The sequence below is a fragment of the Panthera onca genome, chromosome A3 (assembly GCF_046562875.1).
Source record: "Panthera onca isolate mPanOnc1 chromosome A3, mPanOnc1 haplotype 2, whole genome shotgun sequence".
Lineage (NCBI taxonomy): Eukaryota > Metazoa > Chordata > Mammalia > Carnivora > Felidae > Panthera > Panthera onca.
This window is the reverse complement of record NC_138341.1, coordinates 124,202,171-124,230,059: the sequence shown is the minus strand read 5'-3', so window position 1 is coordinate 124,230,059 and position 27,889 is coordinate 124,202,171. Positions and strand designations below refer to the sequence as shown.

General features: G+C 55.2%; 1 protein-coding gene across 3 annotated transcripts; it reads left to right on the top strand.

Moving 5' to 3' along the window:
• On the top strand, window positions 1-27,882 carry ADA (adenosine deaminase). 3 transcript variants are annotated; one of them, XM_060618768.3, is made up of 12 exons: window positions 1-131; window positions 11,912-11,973; window positions 17,669-17,791; window positions 21,174-21,317; window positions 22,089-22,204; window positions 23,146-23,273; window positions 23,993-24,064; window positions 24,145-24,246; window positions 24,500-24,564; window positions 26,273-26,402; window positions 27,041-27,143; window positions 27,585-27,882. In XM_060618768.3, exons 1-12 carry the CDS (start codon window positions 99-101, stop codon window positions 27,596-27,598), a joined length of 1,092 nt encoding a protein of 363 aa, XP_060474751.1. In that variant the 5' UTR covers window positions 1-98; the 3' UTR covers window positions 27,599-27,882. The 3 variants fall into 3 exon arrangements, with proteins under 3 accessions (XP_060474751.1, XP_060474762.1, XP_060474771.1); XM_060618779.3 differs by lacking the exon at window positions 1-131 and adding an exon at window positions 960-1,001; XM_060618788.3 differs by lacking the exons at window positions 1-131; window positions 11,912-11,973 and adding an exon at window positions 14,981-15,225.
• Window positions 27,883-27,889: the final 7 nt, after the last annotated feature.

Genomic DNA, 27,889 nt, shown 5'->3' with positions numbered 1-27,889 from the left:
CCGCGTTAAGAGGATCGTGGCGGGCCGCGGTCTGGGCAGGTCCCCCGGGTGAGCACCTACCGGCGGAGGGAGCATTGCTGGGGCGCACGCTTGGCACCATGACCCAGACGCCCGCCTTCGACAAGCCCAAAGTGAGCACGGGGGGGCCTTGGGGTCCGGGGGGTCTGGCTCCTTGTCTGGCTGGAGGGCTTAAGGGCGTCCACACCCCGGGAGCAAACCCGGGCCCCTGCAGCCAGCCGCTTTCTTCCCTCAGCTCAGGCCCCGGGGGTGCCTCCGGGCAGTTTAACGAGAGACAATGAGGCAGGGAGTGTCCTGAATCCCGAGGCGCCCCCGGCTGGCCTCCGAGTTTTGCTTCTGCCCCTGACTTGTCTTCTCTGAGTCTCAGTTTCACTACCTGTTAAATGGGCCTTGTTGGCTCCGCCAGCACCGGGTAGCTGTGTGAACCTAGGCAGGGGGCTTGACCTCTCGAACCTCAGCTGCAAAATGGGGCCCAGTGTCTACACCCATAGGCACCTAAAGTGCTGCGGAAACAGCTTTATGCTCCGACACTGTGATGGGTTTGCGAGCGCTGAGGATCTCGGGTTTATGGATAGGCCAGTCGGAAGGACCGTGCCATAGAGCCGAGGGAGGGGAACAGGGCGCCCCTCTCTCCCCACGAGGGGCTGAGTGGGCTTTAGGCCTTGGGTTCATTCCAGGCCAAGCCACAGCCACTGGCCCCAAGGGATAACTCCGTGGTCCCTCCTCCCACCAGCTGTGGCGTCTTGGGAATGGCTGGGTCAGGGAGGGTCTAGGCCCACTTGGCAGGGCTTTGGAGCACTGAGATTCAGTCCACAGAGGGGAAGGGTCCAGGAGTCCGCCCAGCAGAGTGAATGGGCTAGCAGGGTTTGAGACTGCTGGGGGTGGGGGGAGGGGTCACAGGAAGGAGTGAGCTGTAATCAGACTCCACTTCCTTCTCCGAGAAATGGGTGCGAATGATGACGGCAGATACCATAAAAGACTTGGTGAGTATCCCACGTGTGTGCGTGTGTGAGTGAGAGAGCGCGAGAGAGAGCTGGGTGAGAGCTGGAGGAGGTAAGGCCTGCCCCTCACTGCCGATGCCCCCACCACAGGGTAAATGCTCCGCTACTCTGCCACAAGTCAGTGCTGGGGAGCGCTCCTGCGGAACCCTACCCCACGCCTCCCCCGCACCTTGTCTGGGTGCCCCCATCTTCGGTGCCTGTTTCCTTGCGAGGGCTTTTTTTTTTTTCCCCTTTTCTTTTTAAAATGCTTTTGGATTCCCTCTGCCCTTGGGCGGGGGAACCACCTTACCTTGTTATGAATCCTAAGGCAGTAGACAAAGCCCCCTGACTGGAAGCGACATTGGAGCTATGGAGAGGATAGGTAACACTTCTGCAGAACTTGCTGTGTGCTCCACATCTGTCCCTGCAATACTTGTAACAGCCCTGTGAGGGAGAGGTCATTGCTACCATTTTTTGGCCTCACCCAATCCTCTCTGATTCCAGCTAGTGGGTTACTTCCCCTCTCTGGGCCTCAGTTTCCACACCTGGGAAATGGGCCCCACCTGCTTGTGGCTGGTGTGGTGGTGGGGGGGCGGTACAGAGTTAAAAGGGGGTGCTTGGGAGGGAAGGTAGAGTGTCCTCCTCTATGTAGGTGAAGATGTGATTGGATTTTATATCGCAAGGAGGGAATGTGCCTGCGCTGGCGGGAGAAGCAAGAAGGAGCCTGTCTCAGCCACTGCCTCCGGGGCCAGCTCCCCGCCTCCCTGTGGGGGGAACAGATAATTGTGAGAACTAGAATTAGTAGCTGGAGCTAATTGAGTTGTTAGGGCTCTGTGCCGGCTACCGTTCTCAACACATTACCTTTATTAATTCATTTGATTCTCTCAGTGATTCCATGAGACAGCTGGTATCATCCCATTACACAGATGAATAGAGGGAAGATTAACAAGGCCTAAGATCCACGGCACGGAGGTAGCCAAGCTGGGGTTTGAGCCCAGAGTGGGGGGCTGGCTTCAAATATCCCATGCCCCATCCAGCTTTCCTGATATTGCCTTTGGAGACGCCTCTGAGGTAGAGGTGCCAGGGCCCAGGTGTAGGCCTGTCTGGGACAGGAGTCTTTGCTGGGCTGGTTGGCTTCTTATGCCTACCACCGGGTGAGGCCCAGGGCCCCGGCCAGCTTTAAGAAGGCAGAGCAAGGGTGTGCTTTCCAAACTTAAAATGTTAACTCGAATCACCTGAGTGCCTCGTTAACATTCAGACGCTGAACTGGTGGGTTTGGGGTGGAACTTGGGAGGGTCCCTTCCAAGCTCTCAGGTGATGCTAATAACACGGCTAGACCACGGACCAACCTCGGTTTGAGGGGCAAGGCCTTATCTGGTCGCCTACCTGGTCTGATAGTGTTAATCTCACAAATACTTCCTGAGTACCTGTTGGGCACTGGAGGAGGTATAGGGAAGGTGGAGTGGTGGCCCTTACCAGTCTCCTTCTACACGAGGCAAGGCTGGAAAATCCTGTGGTGCTCAGGAGTTCTTTGGCATCCATGCCAAAGAACAGATGACAATGCTGGTCACCTGCCTATTTTTGTAATAACAGCGGCTGCCGGGTGCTTTTGGTGATTTACATCGCAGCGTTCTCTGGACAACTGGACGAGGTAGATATCTTCATCTGCCTTTACGTTACGGATGAAGAAACTGAGGCGTGGGGAGGGGAAGTGACTTGCCCAAGGCTACACAAAAGGAGTACCTGAAAGCTGTAGACAGGCAAGCGAGTTGGCCCAGGCCCGGAGCACACTTTCTACACTGTCCCTCCCCGATGCAGAGAACTGGGGCTAAATCTCCCACATCATTTTCTTTTAAGTAAGCTCTATGCCAGGGGCGTCTGGGTGGCTCAGTTGGTTAAGCATCGGACTCTTGGTTTCAGCTCAGGTCTTGATCTCACGGGTTTGCGTTGAGCTCTGCACTGACAGTGTGGAGCCTGCTTGGGATCCTCTGTCAAAAAAATAAATAAACTTAAAAAAAAAGTAAGCTCTATGCCCAATGTGGGGCTTGAACTCACAACTCTGAGATCAGAAGTCTCCTGCGTTACTGAGCCAGCCAGGCGCCCTGCCCACAAAATTGTTCTTTCTCCTATTTGCATGTTTACTCTGTATCAGGCACCGTTCTAACTGCTTTGCCTATGTTCATCCAATGCTCACAGTAGCCCTTTAAGGTAGGTCTTCTTCATTGACATCTGAAGAAATGGCAAAGAGAGGGGAAGGAACTTTATGCAAAGTCACACAGCCAGAAAGCAGAGCTAAACTTGAACCCAGTTCTACCTAAAACTGCCTAAAATTTGCAAGGCCAGCTGCCTTGCAAATTTGCCCTTACCACTTTGCCGGGAAGGCACTTAGAATCAGAGTAACCTTGGGCTTCAGATGGACTGAGGGTGGATCCCTGCCTCACTGTTCAGCAGCTACAAGAGCTCTGGTGGACATTTCTCTGGACCTCTGCTTTCTTCTCTGTAAAATGGGTTGGTTCAAATCAAAGTCGTGGGATCTTGGGGAAATTGTGCTGAGTGGCACTTGTGAAGTCCCCGGCTGGCAAGCAGCAGGCCCTTAAGTGTGTTTTCCCTCCCCCACCCAGGACTGCCGTGGGAGCCCCGGTGCCCTCTGGGAGGCCCCCTCCACCTTCAGAGTCCTTCTCATCTTTTGGACTTCCTGCCACAAAGCCCGTTGTTAGCACTTATTTGGGCTTTCAGTACTTTTTGGTTACTAGAGCCACCTGTGTTTAAAAAGCCCCTCAAAGAGCCCACCTGACCATTATAACTCAGATGGCCCTTGGGAGAGAAGGGAATGAATGAGATTAGATTTCAGGGAAGCCTTTTGTTTGACAGAGGAGGGCAGGACCAGAGAGGGTAAATGTGGTCACACAGTGAGGTGGGGGAGGCTGGCCGCAGTTCTGATTCTACGTCTAATCTTGGGGTTGGCTTGACCTGGGTGGGAAGGGGCCCTGTGAGCTGGGAAGGACTTGTTGACCTACCCAGTTGTCCTAGGAAGGTGCCCCCCTGGGGCGGGGAAGGATAGCACTGTAGCCTGGCTTCGGACAGGGGAGAAGAGGCGGCCAGGGGGTCCAAAGTGAGGTCCAAGCCTATCTGTACCCAGAGTGTTGGGGGGCAGGCTCACCCTCACCCCTTAAGGTTCTGAGGCCCCAGAGCAGCAAGGTGAGGGAAGAAACAAGCTTGGTGTCCTTGTGACGATGGAAGCAGAGGAGTGAGCTTTCCTCTCTGTACAGTGGGAATGAGCTGTGTATGAGCCTACATAAAACCTAGTGCAGGCCTGGCTCAGAGCGGGACACCCAATGCCGGCCGCTCCTGTTCGTTATCCTTGTCCGGGTTCTCAACCATTCTGTTTAGATTTTACCAGTATTGACTCAGCTCTCATCTGCAGGATGAAGGGAGCGCCCTGTGGCTGTTACAGCCTCTGGCTTTGACTCAAACAGCTTCCGGGGCACTCAGCCGTCTGTGGCTGAGGGCTGGTTCCTTAATCTGGATCTGTCTCCCCACCTATGAAGTGGGGAATAGCTGTGCCGAGCTCCTAGGCTGTTGCTCCACAGGATGTGCCCCTGGCTGAAGACACACCCTCCCATCTCTGAAACTGGGGAAGCTCACGGCAGCTACTGAACGCTCTGCTCTGCTCCATCAGGCCCCCAGGAAGCAGGTGGCACAAGGAGACTGCTCGGCCCCTTCAGGTCCACGCCTCTGAGCTGCATGAGCTCAGATGTGGCTGAGCACAGAGGACTTTCTAGAGGAAGTGTGGCTGAAACAGCTCGTCAGCCCAGGGCCGCTCTGCCTCCTGGTTTTCCCCCAAAAGTCAGCTGAGAGGCCATGGTGGCCTGTGGGCACCGGCTCATTGCCAAGACCGGGGCTAAGGAGGGAGAGGGTGTCCGGCTGGCTGTGGGCACCTGTGGCTCATCCAGGTTCTGGGGGCTGGTCAAGGAGTCCTGTCTACGCTGCCCTCTCCCAGCCCAAGGGGGTAGGTCGGCCCCTCCCTTGTTTCAGGGAGAGGACACAGCGCTGCTGACCTAGAACAGAGAGCGGAGGAAACAGTCACTTGGTCACTCGACATGTGCTGAGCGCTTTTTGCTGTGCTGGGCACTGTCCTAAACACTGAAGATCCAGCATAACGACACAGAGTCCACACTTTCAGGGAACTAATAGGGAGACAGACGTGTTAAGTAAATTTCAAAAGTCAGCAGGATGAAAACAAAACCGAATATTGTGTTTGGGGGCGCCTGGTTCAACTTGGGTGTGCTTTGAAGGCACACTGCCTGCCAGTTAGGAGCCAGAGTCCGATCTGGGAGTGCCTGGCCCAGGAGTCCATGGACCTATGTCCTTGTCCTGGCTCTGCCACGGACACCTCGGTGAGTGAATGCACCTCCCTGACCTCCACCTGGCTGGCTGGCGTCCCCTGAGAGCCAGACTCGGCACGTCTGCTCATGCCCCCACTGTGCCCAGCACCTGGGGGGAGCTTTAAGTTTTGGTAACTGAGGATGCTTCCTGCTCCTCTCTGGATTTCGTGAGTGCGTGTTTTTCAGATGCTGCTTGTGAGTCGGCCTCCTGGGGAGCAAGTGCAGGGGAGTGGGGGAGGGACTCCCTTGCAGAGAGGTCAGGTGGCTGGGCACAGGTCCGGTGCACGCTCCGGGGCGATGGTCTGGCCTGTGGGCGGGACGTGCGCTTGGAGACAGACTTGGGTTCTAACCCAGCTCTGCTGCTATCAGCCTGGGCAATGTCAGGCAGGTCACAGAGTTCCCTGGAGCTCAGCAAGCCCATCTGGCCTCTGTGGCACCAGGCTGATGTGTATACCTCTGTAAGGTGTACCTTGCCTGGGGGTCAGGATTAACTGAGATAAAGGACCTAATAATAGTAGGCAGCTGGTTATTGCTATTGCTGAATCACTTACTGAATCACTTATGGTAAACTCCCTGAGGCCAGGCCTGCAGGGAAAGTCTAGTAAGACTCAGTCTAGTGTCTCAGTCTAGTGTGACTCAGACCTGGGTTCAAATCCTGACTCTATCACTGCCTGCCTTTGTGTCCCTGGATATTTTTTGAACTTTCAGTTTCCACCTCTGTAAAATGGTAGTGAGGTTCCCACCTTGCTGTCGTTAAGGATGAAATCATTTAATGTGTGTGGATGGTCCAGTACGTCGTACTCAGTAAGTTAGAAGCTGTTCCTGGTTCCTGCTGTTCCTGCTGTTCCTTTTTCCTGAATGGGGACAAGAGAGCAGGGTCCCCACCCCAGTCTTGGAGCTTGCACCCCATTATCCTCTGGGGCATGCTGACATCTTCGTGGGTAGTGGCTCATCTCCAGAAAGCTCCATAAGAGGCCTGCCTGAGGAGCTTGGGCTGCCTGAGGAAGGGGGTTCCTGCCTCTGCTTCTCCCCTGACAGGAGTCAAGGCAGCTTTCCGGGAAGCCCCAGGAGCGGTGGGACCTGTAGGACACAGCGGGGCAGCAGGCCCTGCTTTCCCTGTCCCCAGGGGTGCTCTTGCCTCCTGCCTCTTTCCTCCTCCCTCCCTGCACTTCTGTCCCGGTTAGCCCGTGCGTGCGCGTGGGGCACTCCCAGTCCGGTCCGTGCCGCAGCAGGTGTCTCCTGCGGGTGCTTATCTCTAGTCCTGACTCCTGGGCAGCTCTGGCTTCTGTTCTGGCTTCCCCCTCACCTCCTTTCCACACGGCAGCCAGAAGGCACTTTTAGAGGTGACCTCCTATCCCAAACCCTTCCGTGGATCCGGCCTTAACTGTGACCTGTCCCTGCTCTCCACCCCCTTTCTACGGCCGCCTCCTCTCCCCACTATATCGTTCTCTGTATCACGCCAGTTCCCTCCCTGCTGCCTGATCCAGATGTTTGCACCCGGGGCTCCTCTGCCTGGAGCCCTTCCCTCTCCCTCCTCCTTTGCCCTGTCCAGCTCTTCCATTTGTCCCTTCTCAGGGGGAGCCCTCGGGCCTTCTCCGTAGCCTCGTAGCCTCGTGCAAATCGTCTTCCCCATCAGCGTTTAAGCCTGCCCCAGTCACTCCCACCCTACAGACCATTCTCTGGACCCACCTCTCCCTCTAGTCCTTTCTCCAGCGTTTTCTTCTCCTTCAGGAGTAAAATTCTGGAAAGAAGAATCCAAACTTTCTCCTTTTTTTTTTTTTTTTTTTTTTTTAAACCTCTACTTGTTTCTTCCCCTATTCCAGCGTGGATTCTGTCCCCCTCAGGCCTCTGGGATATTTCTGTAGGATAGTGCTTCTCAGTGTTGGCTATGTGTATTTAAAACTAACGATGATCCCATGTGCAGGCCCAAGGATGTGACTTCACGGACCAGGTTGGGCCTGGGTGTGGGTGACGTCCCAAAGCTTCCCAGGTGCTCCTAATGGGCACCCAGGGCTGAGAACCTCCCCTCCAGGGCCCCGTCCCCTGTGGCCTTAGCCCAAGGGACATGTTTCTGTTCTCCTATTGCTTGATGTCTGGCAGGACCTCACTGTGTCAGTTTCCTGTAGCTGCTGTGTAACAAATAACCACACACAGTAATGGGAATTTCAAACAATAGAAATTTTCGGGGCACCTGGATGGCTCAATTGGTTAAGCAGCCAACTTTGGCTCAGGTCGTGATTTCACGGTTCATGGGTTCAAGCCCCCTGTCGAGTTCTGTGCTGACAGCTCAGAGCCTGGAGCTGCTTTGGATTCTGTGTCTCCCTCTCTCTCTGCCCTTTCTCCACTCCTCCCTCTCTCTCTCTCTCTCTCTCTCTCTCTCAAAAATGAATAAACATTAAAAAAAAAACACCTTTTTTTAAACAATAGACATTTTCTCCCTGTTCTGGAGGTCAGAAGGCCAACACCAAGGTGTCAGTAGGGTCACACACCCTCTGAGAGGCGCATCTGTTGGCAGCTTCCGGTGGCTCTAGGCTGTCCTTGGCTTGTGACCACTCAGCTCCCATCTGCCTCAGTGGTCACACTGCTAGGAGTTTTTCTTAAAACCCTGCTTCCCTCATAAGGAGATGGGTAATTGCATTATCTAGATAATCTGGGATAAACTCCTCAGAACTTTAAACCACCTGTTTTGCCAGGTGAGGAAATCTGTATCTCTCAGGATTCAGATCTAGCCATATTTGGGTGGTTACCATTCTGATGACCTGCTGGGCCACTCCTCCTCAAAATCTTTTTTGTTTTGTTCATTTTGAGAGAGAAGAAAGAGAATCCCAAGCAGGCTCTGCACCCTCAGCGTGAAGCCCTACTTGGGGCTCGAACCCACGAACTGTGAGATCATAACCTGAGCCGAGATCAAGAGACTTTCGACTGACTGAGCCACCCAGGCACCCCTCCTCCTTAAAATCTGATTGTCCCTAGGGGCGCCTGGGTAGTTCAGTCGGTTAAGTGTCCGACTTCAGCTCAGGTCATGATCTCACGGTTCGTGGGTTCAAGCCCCACATCGGGCTCTGTGCTGACAGCTCGGAGCCTGGAGCCTGTTTTGGATTCTGCGTCTCCCTCTCTCTCTGCTCCTCCCCTGCTCACACTCTGTCTCTCTGTCTCTCTCGAAAATATTGAAAATTAAACAAAAAATCTGATTGTCCCTTGCCTTCCTGACACCACACTCCTGGTTTCTCTTCTGCCTCTCTGACAGCTCTTCTCCAGGTTCAACCTCCCGTGTAAAGCCATTGGGTGCTGGTGCTCATGGAGGCTTCCTCTCTGGCCCCTTTCTTCACACCTTCTCCCTGGTGAGGTCATTCAAGGCCACGGCTTCATCATCCATATTCCTACTTGCATTGCCGGCCTCCATCTCAAAGCACTCTGGAACTTTCCTTCCTGGTTCTGTCCTTTTACATGTGGAGGGCTCAAAGGTATCCTAGCTTAACGAAGATCAAACTGACCATGTCTCTCTCCTCTTACCCCTGCCCTACCTTCCCTCTGAGCGCTGGGGTTTCTTCCTGGGCTGCGCCCAGAGCATGGGAATCGCTACCCATACCCACCAAGGCCTAACCCGAGGCATCATCCTTGACCCCTTTTTCTGTCCCCCTGCTTTTCCATGTCCTCTTTGCCACCCTGGTTCGAGGCACCATCATCTCTCATAAACTTGACCTTCATAGCCTCCAGCTGGTTCTGCTCTGAGTATCTTCCCCCTCTAGCTGGCTTCAAACCCTGTCATAACTTCTCTGTGCTCTCAAGTTAAAACTTGACTCCCTATGGCCTGGGTGGTCCTGCAGCCCCTCCAGCCCCACCACCCCTCTCTTCTTGGAGCCGTGTGTTAGTTCTTCTCCACACCACATGTTTTCCTATTGCCTTTGCCTGTGCTGTCCCCCCTGCCTAGAATGCTCTTCCTGTTTTCCTCCTCACCCTGCCTTTGCCTCATTGGTTCCTCTCTATCTTTTGGATCTTGGCTCAAGCTCTGCTTTCTCCAGGAAGCCATTGTTGGCCTTCTAGCTGGGTAAGGTCTTTTGTTTATTATCTCTTTTGTAGGACTGTTTATGCCTCTCAAGGACTTGTCTTGGCTTGTGAGTGTACATTTGTCACTGTGACATTTACTTCCACTTCTCTTGCTGGACTGTAAGCATCACGGGAGCGGGACTCTGTCCCTTTAGATTTGCTCTCCATTCCTAGCACCCAGCAGGGCCTCAGCAGTTTGGTGAATGCAGGACTCTTCACTGGCAGCGTTTCAGCATCTGTTACGTGCTGGCCTAGCGCACTACATGTGTGAATGTCGTTAAGCCTCACGAAGCCCCAGGAGAGAGGCATGTTAACCGCCCTATTGGACAGACGAGGACGCCAGGACACTGGAAGTGAAGTAACTTTGTCCAGGCCGCCAGAGAGGGAGTGGAGGAGCCTGGATTCCAGATCTGACCACAAAGGACCCTGCCTCTCTGGCGGGATCCTCAGCACAGCCACGTGAGGGTTAAGGATAAAAAACCTCACAGGCTCAGGGAGAGGAGGGCCCCTGTCTAGGGTCACACTACTGCTTGGCAGTTCCCTGGGCTGGAAGCTTCAGTGTTCCCAATGCTGACCGTTTTTCTGTTTTTTGAGAATGCAATGAACGGTTAGCTAAGTGGGCATTGAACTTATTTTGTCAGGGAACCAACAACTCCTCTGAGCCTGGGGGTGAGTGCCACTGGCTCCTTTGCAGGCTGGATGACTTCTGGAAAGATCTGATTACTCGGACCAAATTCTGGGAGGAGGGCTTGGCAGCTCTGTGCCTCTGAGGCCCGGGGCTGGGTTTCCTCTACAGGAAGCGGCTCAGGTGGGTGTTCCTGGGATTCCCGGGAGCCGGTGGCTTCCTCCCCAGCCAAGGCAGCTACTTTTGTGTCCAGGTCCCCAAGTTCCAGAGAAGGGCCCAACCTGGGATCTCTAGATCTCCCCCTGGCCCAGGAAAAGTCACTTTCCTGCTGTCTCTGAGTACCTGGTATGCTCATCTTTTTTTTTTTTTTTTTTTTTTTTTTTTTAACATTTATTGATTTTTGACAGAGAGAGACAGAGCGCAAGGAGGGGAGAGAGAGAGGGAGACACAGAATCTGAAGCAGGCTCCAGGCTCCGAGTGTCAGCACAGAGCCTGATGCGGGGCTCGAACTCACAGAGTATGAGATCATGACCTGAGCTGAAGTCCAACACTTAACGGACTGAGCCACGTAGGTGCCCCCTGGTATGCTCATCTTAACAGCTTCTGGAAGATGCCCTGGCCGAGAGCGGTGTCTGCTTCCTGTGGGCCATACACATCCACCTACACTGTCTTTTTTTTGTTTTTTTAATGTTTATTTTTGAGAGAGAGAGAGACACACACAGACAGAGACAGAGTGCTAGCGGGGGAGGGACAGAGAGGGAGGGAGACACAGAAACCAAAGCAGGCTCCAGGTTCTGAGCTGTCAGCACAGAGCCTGATGGGGGAGGGGGGATGGTCTTGAACTCACAAAGTGTGAGATCATGACCTGAGCCAAAGTTGAACACTTGACTGAGCCACCCAAGCATCCAACACTGTCTGGTTTTTTTTTGTTTGTTTTTTGTTTTAAATCCTTAGAGTTGTTCGTGGAGAGGGAGGCAGAAATACTCTGTTTTGTAGCTGAGAAACTGGTTCTGAGAGATCAAGAGTCTTAGATGAGGTCACACAGCCAGCAAAGGGGCAGATCTGGGAGTCCAGTCTGATGGGTGGTCTCCAAAGCCTATGTCCTTAAACTCCTGGCTTTGTGTGTCGAACATTTGTGGGGTTGTGTGTGTGTGTGTAGAGAAAGATCACCAAGATGGCCAAGTATCTGGTACCCTTTCTGGAATACTGGAAGGATCTTGTGTCACCTAATATTGATTCCTGATAATTGTGCTTAAGTGACATCTGCTTTTGCTTTTGAAGATGGGGCCTGCGTTTTGAAATCCACTGTGGATATTCACAGGTCCAGGAAGTCTGTGGCCAACACTTTTTAATACTGGATTTTGTTGAGTGAGTTGGTGGAGAGCAGACACTGCCTGGGTGGGGGCAGTGGCTGGGGCTCCATAGCTCCTATGGTACCGTGGTTGGCCTCGTGTTTAAGAGCACCGGCTCTGGGATTGAACTTGGGTTACGATTCTGGTTCTGCCATTTACCAGCTGTGGTTGAGAACCAAAGCACTAGGCTGGGTTCCTGCCTCTATGGCTTGCTGTGTGGCCTTGGGCAAGTTATTTAACCTCCTTGAACCTCAGCTGTGGTTGAACCTGTCTGTGGTCTTAACTGTTAAAGAGCTAGAGATGACCATTAAACCCGCCCCACAGACGAGGATGAAACAAGGTGGTGTGTGTAAAGAGTTTAGTGGGGCATATGTTGTAAGTGTCCAGTTGATGGGACTAATGGTATCATGGTCGTTGTTAACGCAAACCCTCTGGAAGGTACTTCAGGCATTCATGGGTGTCTGTTCCCCTCCCCCCTTGTTTCCTCTCTCTACCCCCTTGTAGGTGGAGCTGCATATCCACCTGGATGGGGCCATCAAGCCTGAAACCATCTTATACTATGGCAAGTAAGTCCTTGGATAAGAGACCTTCCTCCCCAACATTTGGGGATATTTGGGGGCCCACAGTTCAACCCAGAGGACTCTGGAGAATTCCAGGGTTGTTCCTTCCTATATCTCCATGGAATCAAGCTGGCCCCCCGGCCGGAACAAGGTGGTCTGTGGACAAACGAAGGCCCCTCAGCTCTGGGTGGGAGACCCACAGCCCAAGTCTTCTGCTTTCTGTGCTTCTCTTTCTTCCTGCTGCCAGGTGAGCCAGGAAGAGCTTGCCCTGCCTCACACGCAGACAGGTGCACACACACGTGCGCACACACACACGAGGAGGCAGTCCCCAGGACGGAACCGGTCACTGTGTTTTGAATCCGTAGGGTCTATGGCAGGTGATGCACCCACACAGGATGCTGGGACCATTTGCTGAGCATCTCCTCGTGCTGGGCCGCGAGGCTGAGCCCTCTCCTTGAGTCAGTGAATTTAATCCTTCCACACTTGGAGGAGGGAGGGTGTTGCTATCCCCATGTCACTGAGGAGAGCCAGGGGCTCAGAGAAGTGAAGGCAGTAGCCTGAGGCCACATAACCATAAACAGAGTCTAAAATTGACCCAGGGTCATCTGATCCCCAGGGCTTTCCCTATGTGACCCTGGTCATAGCCTGCTGGGGGATGTGGACAGGAGGCCCCTCCTCTGGGGGCCATTCTTCACCTTCCAAGCGAGAATGTGCCTCCTGTCTTGGCTCGCAGTCACGTGGGTGGGTTGAAGGGTCCCTAGTGCCCCCCCAGTGAGGGACACCCGGCCCTCCCTCCCCACGTCAAGGGCTCATGGTGGCCCTTCTCTTGGGTCTAACACTTAACAGCAGGGACTTTAGAGGCCAGTGGGTCCGGATGCAAATGTGAGCACACCATTTCCTTGCTGCAACCTTGGCCTCTTTCCAGAACTGACCTGGGAGATGGGGGCCCCTTCTGCCACCCACCCCTCCTTCCGGGGACTGTGCTCTTCACCTGTTTGCTGGGCACTCCTTCCCTGTGGAGCTGGGAGGACTCCGCCTCTCTCGTTGCCTGGAGCAGTTCAGCTCAGACCCACGTGTGAACACTCTGCTCCGTAAACCAGAGTCCCCTGGCCTCTCCAGATGCCACCGTTCCAGAGAACTAGCGATGTTGGGGAGTCTGTCCCCCAACTCTCCGGAGCATCTCTTCCACCTCTGAGAGCTGGGGACAGAGGTCTGGTGGGAACACACTTCTCCGCCTTGTCCTACTTACACAGACCTCACTCTGCCCTAGGGAGTTGCTACTGATGTAGTTTTTGACTCCCCTACGTCACTGACCTTGTGCCGAGTGCCATAGGAGCGCTGCACCGGGGCTGACGTACTCCATCCTCACGACAGCTTGTGAGGAGGTACCACTGTTGTCCCCATTTTGTGGAGGAGGACACCGAGCCCTGGCAGGTGAGGGGACTTGTCTAGTAAGCATGGGTGTGGCCCCGAGTCCACACGCTGAACATTAACTCCTGCCAGCAGGAGGCTTAGGGGAAGCCGTGCCCAGAAAACCCTTAGCTCAGGGTTAAGCACCGTGTCCATAAAGGGCACTTAATGATGGTGTTATTAATTATAAGTCGTGGCTCCAGCTGAGTGGGGTGAAGCTGCTTGGCTTATCTCGGCCTGTCCTTTGCCCGTGTGGAGGAGGGCTGGCCGTTCCCCCACGGCCCCTAATGAGGCCATTAAGGCGGGTTACTGGCACCGGGATGGGATCTCCTGGCAGGTGCTAGTTCAAGGAGTCAGCGGGCACGTGGTGGTGGAGGAGCAAGGAGGCCTGAGTCCGGGACGGGGTAGAGAGAGGAGGGAGGGGAACCGCCCCTGTGGGGATGCTGGTCGGATTTGCTGTCCCCACGTCGCCTTGGCATCAGGAGCAGGGGAGGGGCTTTGTGGGCCCCGGGGAAGGGGTGTCACCGGTGCCAGCTGGAGCTTGAGCTCGAGGCCAGCAGGCGGGGGACCAGGGAGTCGGTCAGACGCAGCTGTGGATGCCCATAAACACACTGGAGGACTTCCTAGGTGTGGTGGGCTGAGGAAGGAAAGAAGGAAGACCCTCCCTCCCTCCCTGTCACCAAATCCAGTGGCGCCTCTTCTGCCTCTGTGATTTGGGCCTCCGTTGACCACGTTCGTGCCCGCTGCTTCCCTCTGCTCCCATGATTCTGTCCTCTCGGGTGCTTCTCCCACCTCCTTCTCGATCTCCTCGTGACCCTGTCAGCCGTTTTGCCAAAGCGCATTCTGAACGTGGGCTCGCTCTCCTCCCTTTGCCGCCCTGGCCTGAGCCACCAGCATCCCCGCCTGGCCTGTGGCAGTGGCCTCCTGACTGGTCTCCGGGTGGCCGCTCTGGCCTCCCCCGTCTCCTGTCCCCACAGTACTGTAGCCGAAGCAACTGCCTTAAAGCAGAGTCTGACCAGCCCCCCTCCCCTGCTCAAGCCCTCCTACACTCCCAGCTTGCTTAGGGGCAAAGCCAAAGTCCACCCACGGCCCTTACAGACCTGCAAAGCTTGTGTGGCCTCTCTGACCTCTTCTGCTACTTAGTCCACACTGGATGTTTCTCAAACCTGCCAGACTTAATAAACAGAGAGGTCGAGTAACTCTCCCAGGGTCACACAGGCTTTAAGGAACCCAGTCCGTCAGGCTTTGGAACTTGCTGTCTTACGCTGGACACGTAAATAGCCTCATTGCTTCTCTGTTCCCTGCAAAGAAAGTACTGTCTGTTTTACTGACAAGGATGTGGAGGTCCCCGGATGGGACAGCTCCTACCCTGGGTGATTTGGCACCTACGGCAGGGGGATGGACTTTGACCTCCAAATCCTGAGCTCCTCTTCCTCACGGGGCCCTCTGGCCAGGCTCCCTGTGGCCGCATCACCCACCACGGCCGGAAGAGGACTGGCCAAGGCAGGACTGACTGGGGTGTAGGGACCATCTGAGGACCAAGCTTGGTCCCGGGTGGAGCCTTTGCTGCCGAGTGGCTGTGGTGGCAGGAGGACCCGGGGCCCTAACGGGAACTCCTTCTTGCCTCAGCGTTGGGTCCCAGACTGGAGCTTTACAGCTTGGTCTAAGCAGCTTCTGCAGGCCCAGTCGCGTGTGAGATCCTGAAGAGTGTCCCCTGTTTGTTTCCTGCTGGGACTGCAACAGTAGCTCTTGGATCTGTTACCCGCACGGCGGCCAGAAGGAGCACTGAAACCTCTTCATGCCGCTTCCCTGCTTGAAATCCTTCAGCGATTTGCTGGTGCTTTGGGGGTAAGGCCCTGACTTAGCCCCATTGGGCTCCGCCTGCCCTCTGGCTCGTCACCTACCACTGACCCCACTCTGAGCTCCAGCCTCCCTATGCCTCACCTTCCCTCCTGGCTTCTGCCTGGAGCCCCTCTTGTTCCCTCTGTCTCTTTTCTAGTTCTGCTTAAGGGGCGCCTGGGTGGCTCAGTCGGTTAAGTGTCTGACTTCGTGATCTTGCGGTTCGTTAAGTTCGAGCCCCGTGTCGGGCTCTGTGCTGACAGTTCAGAGCCTGGAGCCTGCTTCCGATCCTGTGTCTGCCTCTCTCTCTCTCTCTCTCTCTCTCTCTCTCTCTCTCTCTGCCCCTCCCCCATTCATACTCTGTCTCCCTCTCTTTCTCAAAAATAAACGTTAAAAAAATTTTTAATTCTGCATAACTGTCCCCTCCTCTAACCGGCCTCCTCTGACCACTCTGTCAAAAGATCTCTTGGTGGCTGATGAGGAGAGAGTCTGGAGAGGGGGGCACTAACGGGACAGACATTTAGGAAGGAAAATAAGTGGGACTTGGGGACTGGCTGCTGGTGGGCAACGCAGATGGAGTCCCAGGGGAGGCCCCCCACCGTGGGTTGGGCAGCTGGGGGGTTGGAGGGGCTATATTTGGGGATGTGGAGCGTGGGGCAGGGAGGGGAGAGGTGGCAGGAGGTAGGTGGTCTATCTTGGTCACTGCCGTCCCATCCAGTGCCTGGCCCGCCCTAGGCCCTCAAGTGGTGATGTGTAGAGGCAGAGATTTCTGGATTTTCAGGTGAAAATCTTGAAAGAGGAGGAGTCCATCCGGACAGGTGTGTAAAAGGGACAGTCTGAAAGCATGTCAGGAGGAAGAGCCCCGCCAGGAAGCGGTGGTCATGGGGGCTGGAGGAAGACCGGTAGGGGAGCCGCACAGAGCAGGTCCAGCAGGGCCTATGCAAGCGTGGCCACTGCATCTGACCACGTGAGCGCCAAAGCCTTCCTCTGCTGCCACCACCAGCTCCCAAACACAGCACTTAAATGGTCCTGGCTCGGGGGCGGGGGGACTCGGTCCCTGGGGATGACCTTCTGAGGGTGGCCTTGGGGCAGGCTGCCCGGCAACGGAAGGATCAGGGGGCCCACGCTGCCCTCTGTGCCGGGACCACACCAGGGATGCCATCTCCCCCACGGTGTCCTGTGGGGACACGGGGCTGGGGGGAGGCGGGGGGGTGGGGGCTGGCTGCAGACTGGGGGTCACTCCTGGGCCGCCGGGAGGAGAGGAGAGCCTACGTCGGGGCCTTAGGGATTTAAGTGGGGAAGCATCGTAGTATTTTAGTGACCGAAGTCAGTAAAGAATGTAAACAACTATTCAAACTTCGGTTTCTCTGGCGATTCCTTCCTTCCTTCCTTCCTTCTTTTGTTCTTGCTTTGCGGATAACCGGGAGCTCCAGCCTGATCTAGTCACCTGATTAACTGTTTGCTCCTATTTTTCGTCTCTTGTGGTACTTGCTAGAGGCGTTTCGCCGCTTTATTTTCCATTCATTTTATTATATCCTTACGATGATTGGCGCCATATTCTTTTAGGTTTCTGGGAGCCCTTACCCTCTGGTTGTCCCCTTCCTGAAAAGGATGCTGTGTTTCAGGGACGTGACCTCTTCACCTGTCCCTGAGGCGCTTCGTTGTCAGGGTTTCAGGTTTTCTTCTGTTCTCTGTGTTGTTTCCTCAGAGCCCCTTCGGTCTCCTGTTTTGTCCCTTCATGGTAGAAGCGTGTCTGGTGTTCTTAAAAGTGGGGCAACTGAGGCCCAGGGGGACACGGGAGTCGGAGCAGAGGAGCCCAGCCCACCTGCGCACCCCGCCGCCCGCGGCTGAGAGGAGGCTCTGGTCCAGAAGGGCTATTCTGGGCGAGCCCCACACGGGGTCTGCGGGCAGAGAGGGGAGACCGCTCCGAGGTGGGTGGCCGGCCCCCCATGCCTTCCCATGAGCCTCCACCAGACACTCCCAGCTCAGTGCGCAGGACGGGCCTCTCTGATGTGCCGGCCAGATGGAGGACGGAGGGGGCAGGTCTGGCGCCTGCCCCGGGCCTTGTGTTGCTGCAGTTAGTGCCCCGATAACCCCTGACCTGGCATAAGCCCAGCTGGCTCTCCCCACTCCTGGGGCTGAGGAGGAAACTGTGGGCTTGCCCTGGCAGCTTCTCGGGTCCCAGGCACCAGGGATGTGCGTGTGTGTGTGTGTACAGACTTTAACTCCGGTTATCCCCTCTTACGACTCCCTGGCTGGTCACAGCCTTGGGGACAGGAGCTGCTGGAAGGATTCCAGTCTGGGTTCTAAACGCCCCAGGCCTCAGTTTTCCCATCTGTTTAACGGGAGGAGTTGGGTGGAGAGATCCCGGGTTTCATGTTCTGGCTCCTCTGAGGGGTTGGTTGGGTCCCGCTCAGGAGTGGCCCCGCTGCCCTCACGGTTCTGTTCCCAGGAAGAGGGGCATTGCCCTCCCCGCTGACACCGCAGAGGAGCTGCAGGACATCATCAGCATGGACAAGCCCACCAGCCTCCCAGATTTCCTGGCCAAGTTTGACTACTACATGCCTGTCATCGCGTGAGTCACCCCCCACCCCCGCCCCAGGCTCTGGGTGACTCCCATTCCCTGTGGCCTGTGCCTCCATCCTTGAACGTGATGTTTTTCTTCAACTTCTATGGAAAAGTGACCGGGGGTGAGGTCAGGAGCTCAGATCCTAGTGTCTGATCCTGTCACCAGATAACTGTGACATGGGGAAAATGTACCCTCTCTGGGCCTCTGTTCGCTTATCTAGACAGTGGGGCTCGTGATCCCATCTACCTCCTAGGACTGGAGTTTGGAACGGACACAGCACTGTCCTCTGTTACGATGAAGATACCTTCATGGACAGCCAGGCACTGGTGTTTTTGTTTTTTAATGTTTACTTAGTTTTGAGAGAGAGAGAGAGAGAGAGAGAGAGAGAGAGAGAGAGAGAGAGAGACAGAGCACGAGCAGGGGAGGGGCAGAGAGAGAAGGAGACACAGGATCCGAAACAGGCTCCAGGCTCTGAGCTGTCAGCACAGAGCCCAACGCGGGGCTCGAACTCACGGACCGTGAGATCATGACCTGAGCCGAAGTCAGACGCTTAACTGACTGAGCCACCCAGGCGCCCAAGGCACTGGTGTTTTCATGTTACCTTTCATTCCTTCCATCTTTTAATAGCAGAGTCTCTTTGATCTGGAAGAATAAGTGTGCAGCTCCCAGAACTGTACTCTTTGTGGTTGGCAACAGTCCTGCCAGGTGGACATGCTCCTCGTTCGCAGAGGAGAAATGAAGGCTCAGGAAGTATAGGAGCATGGCCAGGACCACATAGCTGCAAGGGGTGAAGCCCAGATTCTTCCCCTGATGCCACCTTGAGCTTCCTGGCACGAGGCAGAGTTTCCCAGGGCCGGTGAGAGTCAAGCCTTTGCAGTCTCTGCTTCCGGAGCTCTGGAAGGGGAAGAAGCAAACGGGCTGGAGGCAGTCAGGGAAAGCTGCCTAGAGGAGGAAGTATGGCCCAGGCTTTGGGATAGATAAGGTGTGATGTCGTCCAGAGGGCTGGACCTGAGGAAAGGTTTGGAGCACGTGCCCATTATGGGTTGTTGGAGGGCCAGTGAAGAAGGTATTGAGGCAGATGGAGGCCGTTGGCTAGATTCACCATCTGACCTACTGTAGGTTTTATTTTTTAATTTTTTTTTTTAAAGTTTTATTTATTTTGAGAGAGAGAGGAAGAGCATGAGCAGGGGAGGGGTGGGGGGGGGGGGTGGGTGGAGAGAGAATCCCAAGCAGGCTCCACGCTCAGCCCGGAGCCGACCATGAGATGAGCGGATATCGAGTCAGATGCTTAACCGACTGAGCCACCCAGGCGCCCCCTACTGTAGATTTTACGTTTTGCTTATTTACTTGCCTGCCTTGCTCAACTGTAGGCACTGCAGGGACGGGGATTTTGTCCGCCTTGTTTGCTGTATCCCCTGGGCCTAGGACCGTGCTGGTCACAGTGGGGAATGAATGCATTCCACAGCTGTGGGGCATGGGGGCAATCTGGCACCCTCTTCCTGGGAGGCCAGCTCCCCTGCGGCAGGTCTGAGGTCCCAGACCCAGGCTCTGCCCCTGCCCCACAGGGAAGGCAGCAGCTGTCCCCCAACCTCATCCGCAAAGGCATGGTCCCCTTTTCCTGGGAGTTGGCCAACTTCCCCAAGACACTTCCCTCACACATTCTAGTAACCATTTTCTGTTTTCACTCTTCATGGTGGAAACTTCCAGCTAGGCACAGTTCATTGTCACTTGAGTACTTAGAATGGCCCTGGCAGGTTAAATGTGCCTTGCTTCTAGAGCCAGCACTCCGCTACCAACAAAACCACTTCAAGCATCTGTCTGTTCTGCTCTAAGCACTGGCCTGGGTGAGTTTTATGATGTTTAACGTGTTTGTCCTCACGATCACGTTTGACATGAGCAGCAGGCTGACTCACAAGAGTCCCGCAAGAGGTAAGTGTGGGAGCCGGAATTCAAGTCTGAGTCGCGAGTTTCTCCCCGACCCCAGGGTACCGTCTGGATTTGTCCATTCTCTCTCGCCTTAGTTTTATTGGGGTATAATTGATAAATAGAAATTATGTGCCTTTAAGGTGTTTTGATGTGTATATCCAATCGCTTCTCGGCCTTTTGGCTAAGATCAAGTGTTGATGTGTATATCCATTGTGAAACGATCATTGCAGGCAAGCTAAGTTAACATATCCATCACTGTGGATAGTTACCTTTTGCTTTTTTAAAAAAATATTTTTTTAATGTTGATTTGAGAGAGAGAGAGAGAGCGTGAGTAGAGGAAGGACAGCGAGAGAGAGAGAGACAGAGAGAGAGAGAGAGAGAGAGAGAGAATCTAAAGCAGGCTCTGAGCTGTCAGCACAGAGCCTGACATGGGGCTTGAACCCATGAACCGTGGGATCACGACCTAAGCCGAAATCAAATGCTTAACCGACTGAGCCACCCAGGTGCCTCCCTTTTTCTTTTTTCTTGCCTTTGTGTGTGTGTGTGTGTGTGTGTGTGTGTGTGTGTGTGTGTGTGTGTGTGTGAGATGGGAACACTTAAGCTCTACCCTTCTAGCAAATCTCCAGTATGTGATACAGTATGGTTACCTATGGTCACCATGCTGTACATTAGGTCTCCAGAACTTACTCATCTTGTGGAACTGAAATTTTGTACCTTTTGCCCAACATCTCCCAATCTCCCCTTTCCCTGCTCAACCTGCCCCTGGCAACTACTGTGGTAATTTCTGCTTTTACGAGTTGGACTGTTTTAGATTCCACATATGAGATCATGCAGTGTTTGTCTCTCTGCGTCTGGCTTATTTCACTTAGCATAATGTCCTCCGGCTTCATCCATGTTGCAAATGGCAGAATTTCCTTAAGGCTGAATGCTGTTTCAGTGTGTGTGTGTGTGTGTGTGTGTGTGTGAGAGAGAGAGAGAGAGGGAGAGAGATTTATCCATTCATCTGTCAGTGGACCTTGAGGTTATAACAATGTCTTCACTGTCATAAATAATGCTGCAGTAAACATGGCAGTGCAGATACCTCGGTGAGATCCTGACTTCATTTCCTTTGGACAAATATCCAGAAGGGGATTGCCAGATCATATGACAGCTTAGTCTTAATTTCTCAAGGAACCTCCACATGGTTTTCCACGGTGGCTGCAAAAATTTGCGTTCCTGCCAGCAGTGCACAGGGGCCCCTCTTCTCCACACCCTCACCATCACTTGTCTCTTTGATCGTGGCCATCCTAACAAGGTGTGAGGTGTGAGTTTGTGGTTTTGATTTGCATTTCCCTGATAGTGATGCTGAACACCTTTTCATAAAACCGGGCCATTTGTATGTCTTTTGAGAAATGTTTATTCAGGTCCTTTGCCCGTTTTAAAAATCAGATTATTGTTCCCAACCCTTCTCTTCCCTTCCCAGGGGCTCCCGGGAGGCCATCAAAAGGATCGCCTATGAGTTTGTCGAGATGAAGGCCAAGGAGGGCGTGGTGTATGTGGAGGTGCGTTACAGCCCGCACCTGCTGGCCAACTCTAAAGTGGAGCCGATCCCCTGGGACCAGGCAGAGTGAGTGACCACCTGGAGGGGCCGGTCCCAGGCTATGGTGGGATGGGTCAACCTGAGACTCGGGGGCAGGCTGGTAGGAGCCCCTGACCTAACGTTACGCCCCCTGGTCCTGTCCATGCCCTCAGAAAGTTAAGGTCCTGTCCTTAACTCTGTCACAAGAGACATTCCCAGCCCTCATCTGGGCTGGCTGGCTGGCCTGCTGGCTGATTTATTTACTTATTTACTTACTTATCTACCTTTGGAAAAAGTGGGCGTCTGTGTCTTGCCTCCTTTGTCCCGGACACAGACCCACAGTCTAGAAACATTAACCCCCTCATTCAGTGACTTCTAGGTGTCCTGTTCTAACCCTGTGATTGAAGTGAGTGTGGCACATTCCTGCCCCTCTGCCGGGACCCCAGGGGTCTCTAAGTGGCATTGCCCAACCCCACTGCCCCCTTCTAGCTACAACTCTGATACATGCGGACTAGTGGGAATCTGAGCAGGCAGGCTTATCAGTGCCCGGCATCCACAGGGAGGGTTGTGTCTGACCAGCACCCCCCACCCCCGCCCCACACACCTTCCAGTCTGGAAGTGCCCCAGCAAGCCGGAAGTGGGGTGTGCCAGGGCTGGGGGCCATGTCTTTCTCCCCAGAGGCGGTGGGTTCATGGGGGCTGAAGCCGCTTCAGAAGACTCTTCTCTCTCTCTCCCCTCAATGCCCCCCACATCCCAGTCCCGGGGCTGTGTCCTTTAGACCTTTGCCTCTGCCCCATCCCTACTCTTCTCCCCCCACAGAGGGGATCTCACCCCCGACGAGGTGGTGGCTGTGGTGAACCAGGGCCTGCAGGAGGGAGAGAGAGACTTTGGGGTGAAGGTGCGGTCTATCCTGTGCTGCATGCGCCACCAGCCCAGTGAGTACGCCCTCAGCCCTGCCCCGGGCCGCCCCTCTGACACCGGCCGATCCCCCAGCCTGGCCCTGGAGCCACATCCGGGCTTCCCCTGCCCCCAGCACCATGGTGCTGAGCCCCTCAGCAGGACCTTGGGGCTTCGGGCTCGGAACTCCTGGCAGCCGAGAGACGCTTCTCCCCAGGGAGATGAGGCCTGACGGCCACGTGACCTGCAGGCAGCACAAATCCAAAGGAACCTGAACAACAGAAAAAAAAAATCTAGGCCAGGTTCCATGTACAGAGACTTGCACGTATTTTCTCTGATCCTTGTAGCAGCCTGTGAGGTAGGACAGCCGTTGTTTCCCCTCTGATAGATGAGGAGACTGAAGGGCGGGGGAGCCTCTCTCTCCTCAGTCAGGAAGGCAGAAAGCCCACGCGAGAACACAGGGTCATCTGGTGCCAAAGCCTGTGACCGTTCACCCGTTTTTAAACCCTTCATGACGCCTTGATTGGTTAAGAGGACGGAGTATGCTAGCAATACATCCAGTAGCGCTCGTGTGGGGTCTGTTCTGGGCTTCCGTGTTAAACCGGGGGGTCTCCATCTCCTCATGAGCCAAGTGAGGCTTAGCTCACCCCGCCCCCTCGAGGGCAGAGGTGGGGTCAGGTGAGACACAGCCATTTGTTGTCGACCAAGCCAGGCCCCGCCCTCGGCACTTTCCACACAGGGCCTGGCCAGGGGCCGATGCGGTGGCAGCTGGAGTCCTCTCAGAGGAGAGGAAAGCGAGGCCCTGGATGGAGGGGTTGGCCAAAGGCCACGTGCTTAGGCCATGGCCAGCGGGATCTGAAGACCCAATGTGGGCCCCCCGCCTTGCCGCTGGGCTCAGGTTGGGGTACAGTGAGCGGGGGGGGTGGGGGGCCTCTCCTCGGTGATGCCATCAGAGACCCGGTGGGCATCTTGCCCACAGACTGGTCCCTGGAGGTGGTGGAGCTGTGTAAGAAGTACCAGCATCAGACTGTGGTGGCCATTGACCTGGCTGGAGACGAGACCATCCAAGGGAGCAGCCTCTTCCCGGGACACGTGAAGGCCTACGAGGTGGGTCCCGCAGGAAGGTGGGGAGGGCGACACCGGGTGAGCACCAGGAGCTGGCTTCCACCCAGGAGGGAGAGGTCACACGGACTGGGGTGCGTGAGGCCTCCGCGGTCCCCTAGTGCAGCTTAGTTGGGTCTTGGGGGTGCTAGACATTGGGAATTTGGTATAAACAGAAGACTCCCCCTTGGTGTTGGGAGTACTATGTGTGAGCCTGTTTCTTTCTGTCTGTACCTTGCTATGTGAACCTGGGTGAGGCTGCCCCTTCTCTGGGCTTCCGTCACATCTGTTGGCATGACAGAGTTAGAGCAGACATCTCGAAGCCTGACGATGCACTTCCCGTGGATGCAGCGGGGGCTTTAGAGAAGGGGCTCTGGAGTCTCCCCTCCAAGATTCAGAGCTCGGCTCCCCACCTGTTCGATCATCATCCTGTTACTTTCCTGGGTCTGTTTCTCTCCTTGTAAAACAGGTATCATAATACTTGTGGATGTTAGGTAACATATACAAACCATTTCATACGGTGACAGACACATAATAACTGTCTAATAAAGGGCAGCTGCCACTTAGATTACGATGACACAAACAAAACCCCCGACTTCCCCATCTTGAAGCAGGCCAGCTGACTGGGCGTAGTTCAAGGCTGCCAAAACTCAGACCCAGAGTGCGGTGAAGGTCGGGCCTCTGGGGCCCCCCAGTCCGCCCGTGACCGGCTCTTGCCTTTCCAGGAGGCCGTGAGGAGCGGCATTCACCGCACTGTCCATGCAGGGGAGGTGGGCTCCGCGGAGGTGGTGAGACAGGTGAGGAGGCGGGGCTGGCGTGGGGCCCTTCTCCCCGCTTCCTGCCCACCTGGTACTAGGCTCCACTTGCTTCTCTGCAGGCCGTGGACACGCTGAAGACAGAGAGGGTGGGACACGGCTACCACACACTGGATGACGAGGCCCTTTACACCCGGCTGCGCCGCGAAAACCTGCATTTCGAGGTGAGTGGCCGGGGAGCGAGGGGACCGAGGCGGAAGGCCAGGGGCCGCTGGGGCCGGGCCAGTGTGGCAGGACTGGGCAGTGGGCATCAAAGCTACCACGATGGAGCTCACAGGACTCGGCAGCTGGGAGGCCAGCGTGGCTGTGCGGAGAATGGTGTCAGAGCAGGGGTGACACCCTGGGGTGTCTCAGCCTGGGGTCTGGGAACAGTGTGGCCTGGGGGCACGCGTGCCAGCTATCTACCTGCTCTTCCAGGTCTGCCCCTGGTCCAGCTACCTCACAGGTGCCTGGAAGTCGGACACGGAGCACCCGGTGGTTCGGTGAGGCCCAGGCCCTGGGGCCCATTCGGTTTTGTACAGTAAAGTGAAGGGTGGGAGGGAAGTGCAGGGGCTGGGTGCTGGCCCACGCGGGGCCTCTTGATAGGAAATCTCTCTGAGGCCTTGGGGAGCAGGTGCTGCTGTCCTCACCTTACGGACGAGGAGCCCAAACCGCGGGTGTGCTATAACATGCCGAGGAAGCCCCGCTCCCAAATAGTGGACCGGGGGCCCCCTCACTCCTGTGGCCACAGCGCAATGTTCCGCTGGCCTTGAGGTGGGACAGGTGCTTCCACACTCCAGATTCGGCCTCCTAGGCATCAGGAAGAGGAGTCTTTCCAGCTCGCGCAGTCCTGGCACCTCCGGGTGTTCCCCCAAGCACCATCTTGAAGCTTTCCCATGGTGGGGGGGGGAGGGGTCTGGCCCATCCCAGCCTGCTTCTAACCCACCACCTAACCAGACACCTTGGCCCTTCTTCCAGCTGTCCTGTGACTGAGCCCCGGGGGTGGTGGCATCAGGCCTCAGGAGGGCAAAGCCACCTTTCCCTGACACAGGAGAAGGCGACAAGAACTTGGGGCGACCGTGGTCAGGCCTGCACTGGTCTGTCTGCCAAGCTTAAGAAGGGAAGGAGCTCGGGCTGTGATCGGATTACAAGGGGGTCCTGAGGTCCGCTTCAGGGTGGTGGAGTGTGTGGTACCTGCTGAGCGTCCGAGTGCAGGTTCTTGGAGGCACACAGCCTGTGGGCTGGAGAAAGGTTCATGGAGAAGTGACAGCCTCAGGAGATGGGGGAGCAAGAGGGCCTAGGAGAGAACGCAGGATAGTGACGTTTAAGGGACAGTCTGGTACGAGGCGAGCCAAAAGTGTGCTCTCCAAGAAATCAAAAGGGTTTTAAGACCAGTCAACAGTGTACAATTGTGCTACACAAGTCAAGTGAGGTAAGAGCCAGGAAAGGCCTGGGTTTACAGAGACGGTGATCTGGGATTGTGCCAGGAACCCTTTCCACGCAGGGCTGGTTGAAGAGTTGATGCCAGTAGGATCGAGGGTGAACAGGGTGGAGTCCAGACAGCTCCCTCAGAGTGCGGGCTGTGAAGACGAAGGCTCCAGAGGGTGCTGCTTGCTGGGCCTCCCCGCTTTCCAGGCCGTTCATAGATCCCAGGCTGAGCCCTTGATTTTAGAGGTTGTGACACCCCAAATCCGTCCCGGCAGGAGTATCTCTCTGGCCCCACACGTATCCCACCCTGTCTCACATTTCTCCAAATTCCTCCTCACATCACTGTGTCCTGTAATGCCACTTCAAGAACACGGAACCTCATGGTCTCTGCTCTGGCACTTGCTGCCATGCGACCTGGGACACATCCTTCTCTGCTCTGAGCTTAGTCGATTGCCCGTGTTCACTGAAGAGGGTGGCCCATCACTAGATTGCCCAGGGCTTCCTTCCATGCTCTCTGGTGTCCTATGATCTGCCATTCTACCTGTTCCTCTTCTGTCTTCGCCCAGCTCTGGGCTGGTCAGATGGGTCTGTCTTGAGTTGCTAGTTACGTGGCATTACACAAGTCGCCTGAGCTCCCTGAATTTTCTTCCTTTGTACAGCGAGCAGCTCTTCCAGGTCTAAAGGTGCTGCAAGGCTCAAGGGAGGGTGAAAGCCAACGTGCGGTGACTGTTCACCGCAGAGTAAAAGGAGGCTCTTCCCTCTCCCCCTCACCCCTGTATCCAGGCTCAAACGTGACCAGGCTAACTACTCACTCAACACGGATGACCCTCTCATCTTGAAGTCCACCCTGGAAACCGATTACCAAATGACCAAACAGAACATGGGCTTTACTGAAGAGGAGTTCAAGAGGCTGGTGAGTGGGCGTGAGGCCTGGTGGCCTTGACTCTTGGCCCTGGGGGTGTGTGAGGCCTGCAGGTCTTGGCCAGGGCCCGGAACCTCTGGAGATGAGTGACTTTGCCTCAACGGGCCAGGCCAAGCCAGACCTAGAGGTAGGTGCCCTCTATGGATACGACCTCAGGCTGGTGTGTTGACCTAGTACCAGGTTTTTTAGCCTTTGCCTGGATTGAGTGCCTGTAAAGAATCTGATAAAAACTGTCCACTCTCTCTCCAGAAAGGTGTGCTCAGCTAGAATTCTGCACACATTTCAGGCCATTCATAGATCCCAGGCTGAGCCCTTGATTTTAGAGGTTGTGACACCCCAAATCCGTCCCGGCAGGAGTATCTCTCTGGCCCCACACGTATCCCACCCTGTCTCACATTTCTCCAAATTCCTCCTCACATCACTGTGTCCTGTAATGCCACTTCAAGAACACGGAACCTCATGGTCTCTGCTCTGGCACTTGCTGCCATGCGACCTGGGACACGTCCTTCTCCGCTCTGAGCTTAATCGATTGCCCGTGTTCACTGAAGAGGGTGGCCCATCACTAGATTGCCCAGGGCTTCCTTCCATGCTCTCTGGTGTCATATTATCCACCATTTTGGTCCTTCTAGAACATCAATGCGGCAAAGTCCAGTTTCCTCCCGGAAGATGAGAAGAGGAAGCTTCTTGATCTGCTCTATAAAGCCTATGGGATGCCATCTTTGGCTGCTGCAGGTATGTTCCTGGCTGATCTTCTGGGCTGCCGACCTGCCTTGGCTGAGCCTGGCTTTCTGTGGGATTTCCTGCAAGAAGCACCCCCTTCCCCTCCTGGGCAGTGCCAAGAGAGTGTGGGGACTCCCTGGCCACGTGGTTTTAGGTGACGGCGCCTCTCACTGGATCAGCTTACCTTCTGTGTAATGCCCTGAGGCTGGTCTCAGGGGAGAGTTTCTGAAGTGTAGTCCCAGAGGTCTTGGCAACTTGGGTTGTCACCATGGCCACCTAAAGTGAAGGGCAGGGGAGCTGGGCCTAGGTCCTAGCTCTGTTCTGCTTTCTTACTGTGTGATCTTGGCAAAGCATTCTCTTGCTCTAAGCCTCAGTCTCCCCATCTGCAGCAAGGGTTCCTCTCTGGGTACTAGAAGGTGCCTAACCTTTCTGTGTCTCTGACCTGGCAAGCAGGGCAGCGTCTCTGAAGACATCACGGCCACCTCTCCAAGCCCTCACCCTGTGGATGGAGCCTCCCTGACTCTGGGGCCTGGAATGACACTCCTACCTTTACTCCTTCAAGGAAGACCAGGGTTCCCATAGTCAGCTACTGCTGCTCTTGAAGCCTGTGGTGCCTGTTTCTGTACACGTGAAAACTTCAGCACGCTGTATCTCTCCTCGGACTGTGGACCAGAGTCTGGTTGAATCTGAAACCTTCCTATGGGGACTCATGCTGACAATCTGGTGCTCAATAAAGAAGCTAATGACTAGTGTTGTGC

Bases quoted from the DNA above. Each gene is read 5' to 3' on its own strand.
- ADA (XM_060618768.3), top strand. From the start codon at position 99: ATGACCCAGACGCCCGCCTTCGACAAGCCCAAA. The intron at 11,974-17,668 runs GTAAGTCCTTGG...TTCTGTTCCCAG, and splicing joins ACCATCTTATACTATGGCAA to GAAGAGGGGCATTGCCCTCC. The intron at 24,565-26,272 runs GTGAGGCCCAGG...CCCTGTATCCAG, and splicing joins ACGGAGCACCCGGTGGTTCG to GCTCAAACGTGACCAGGCTA.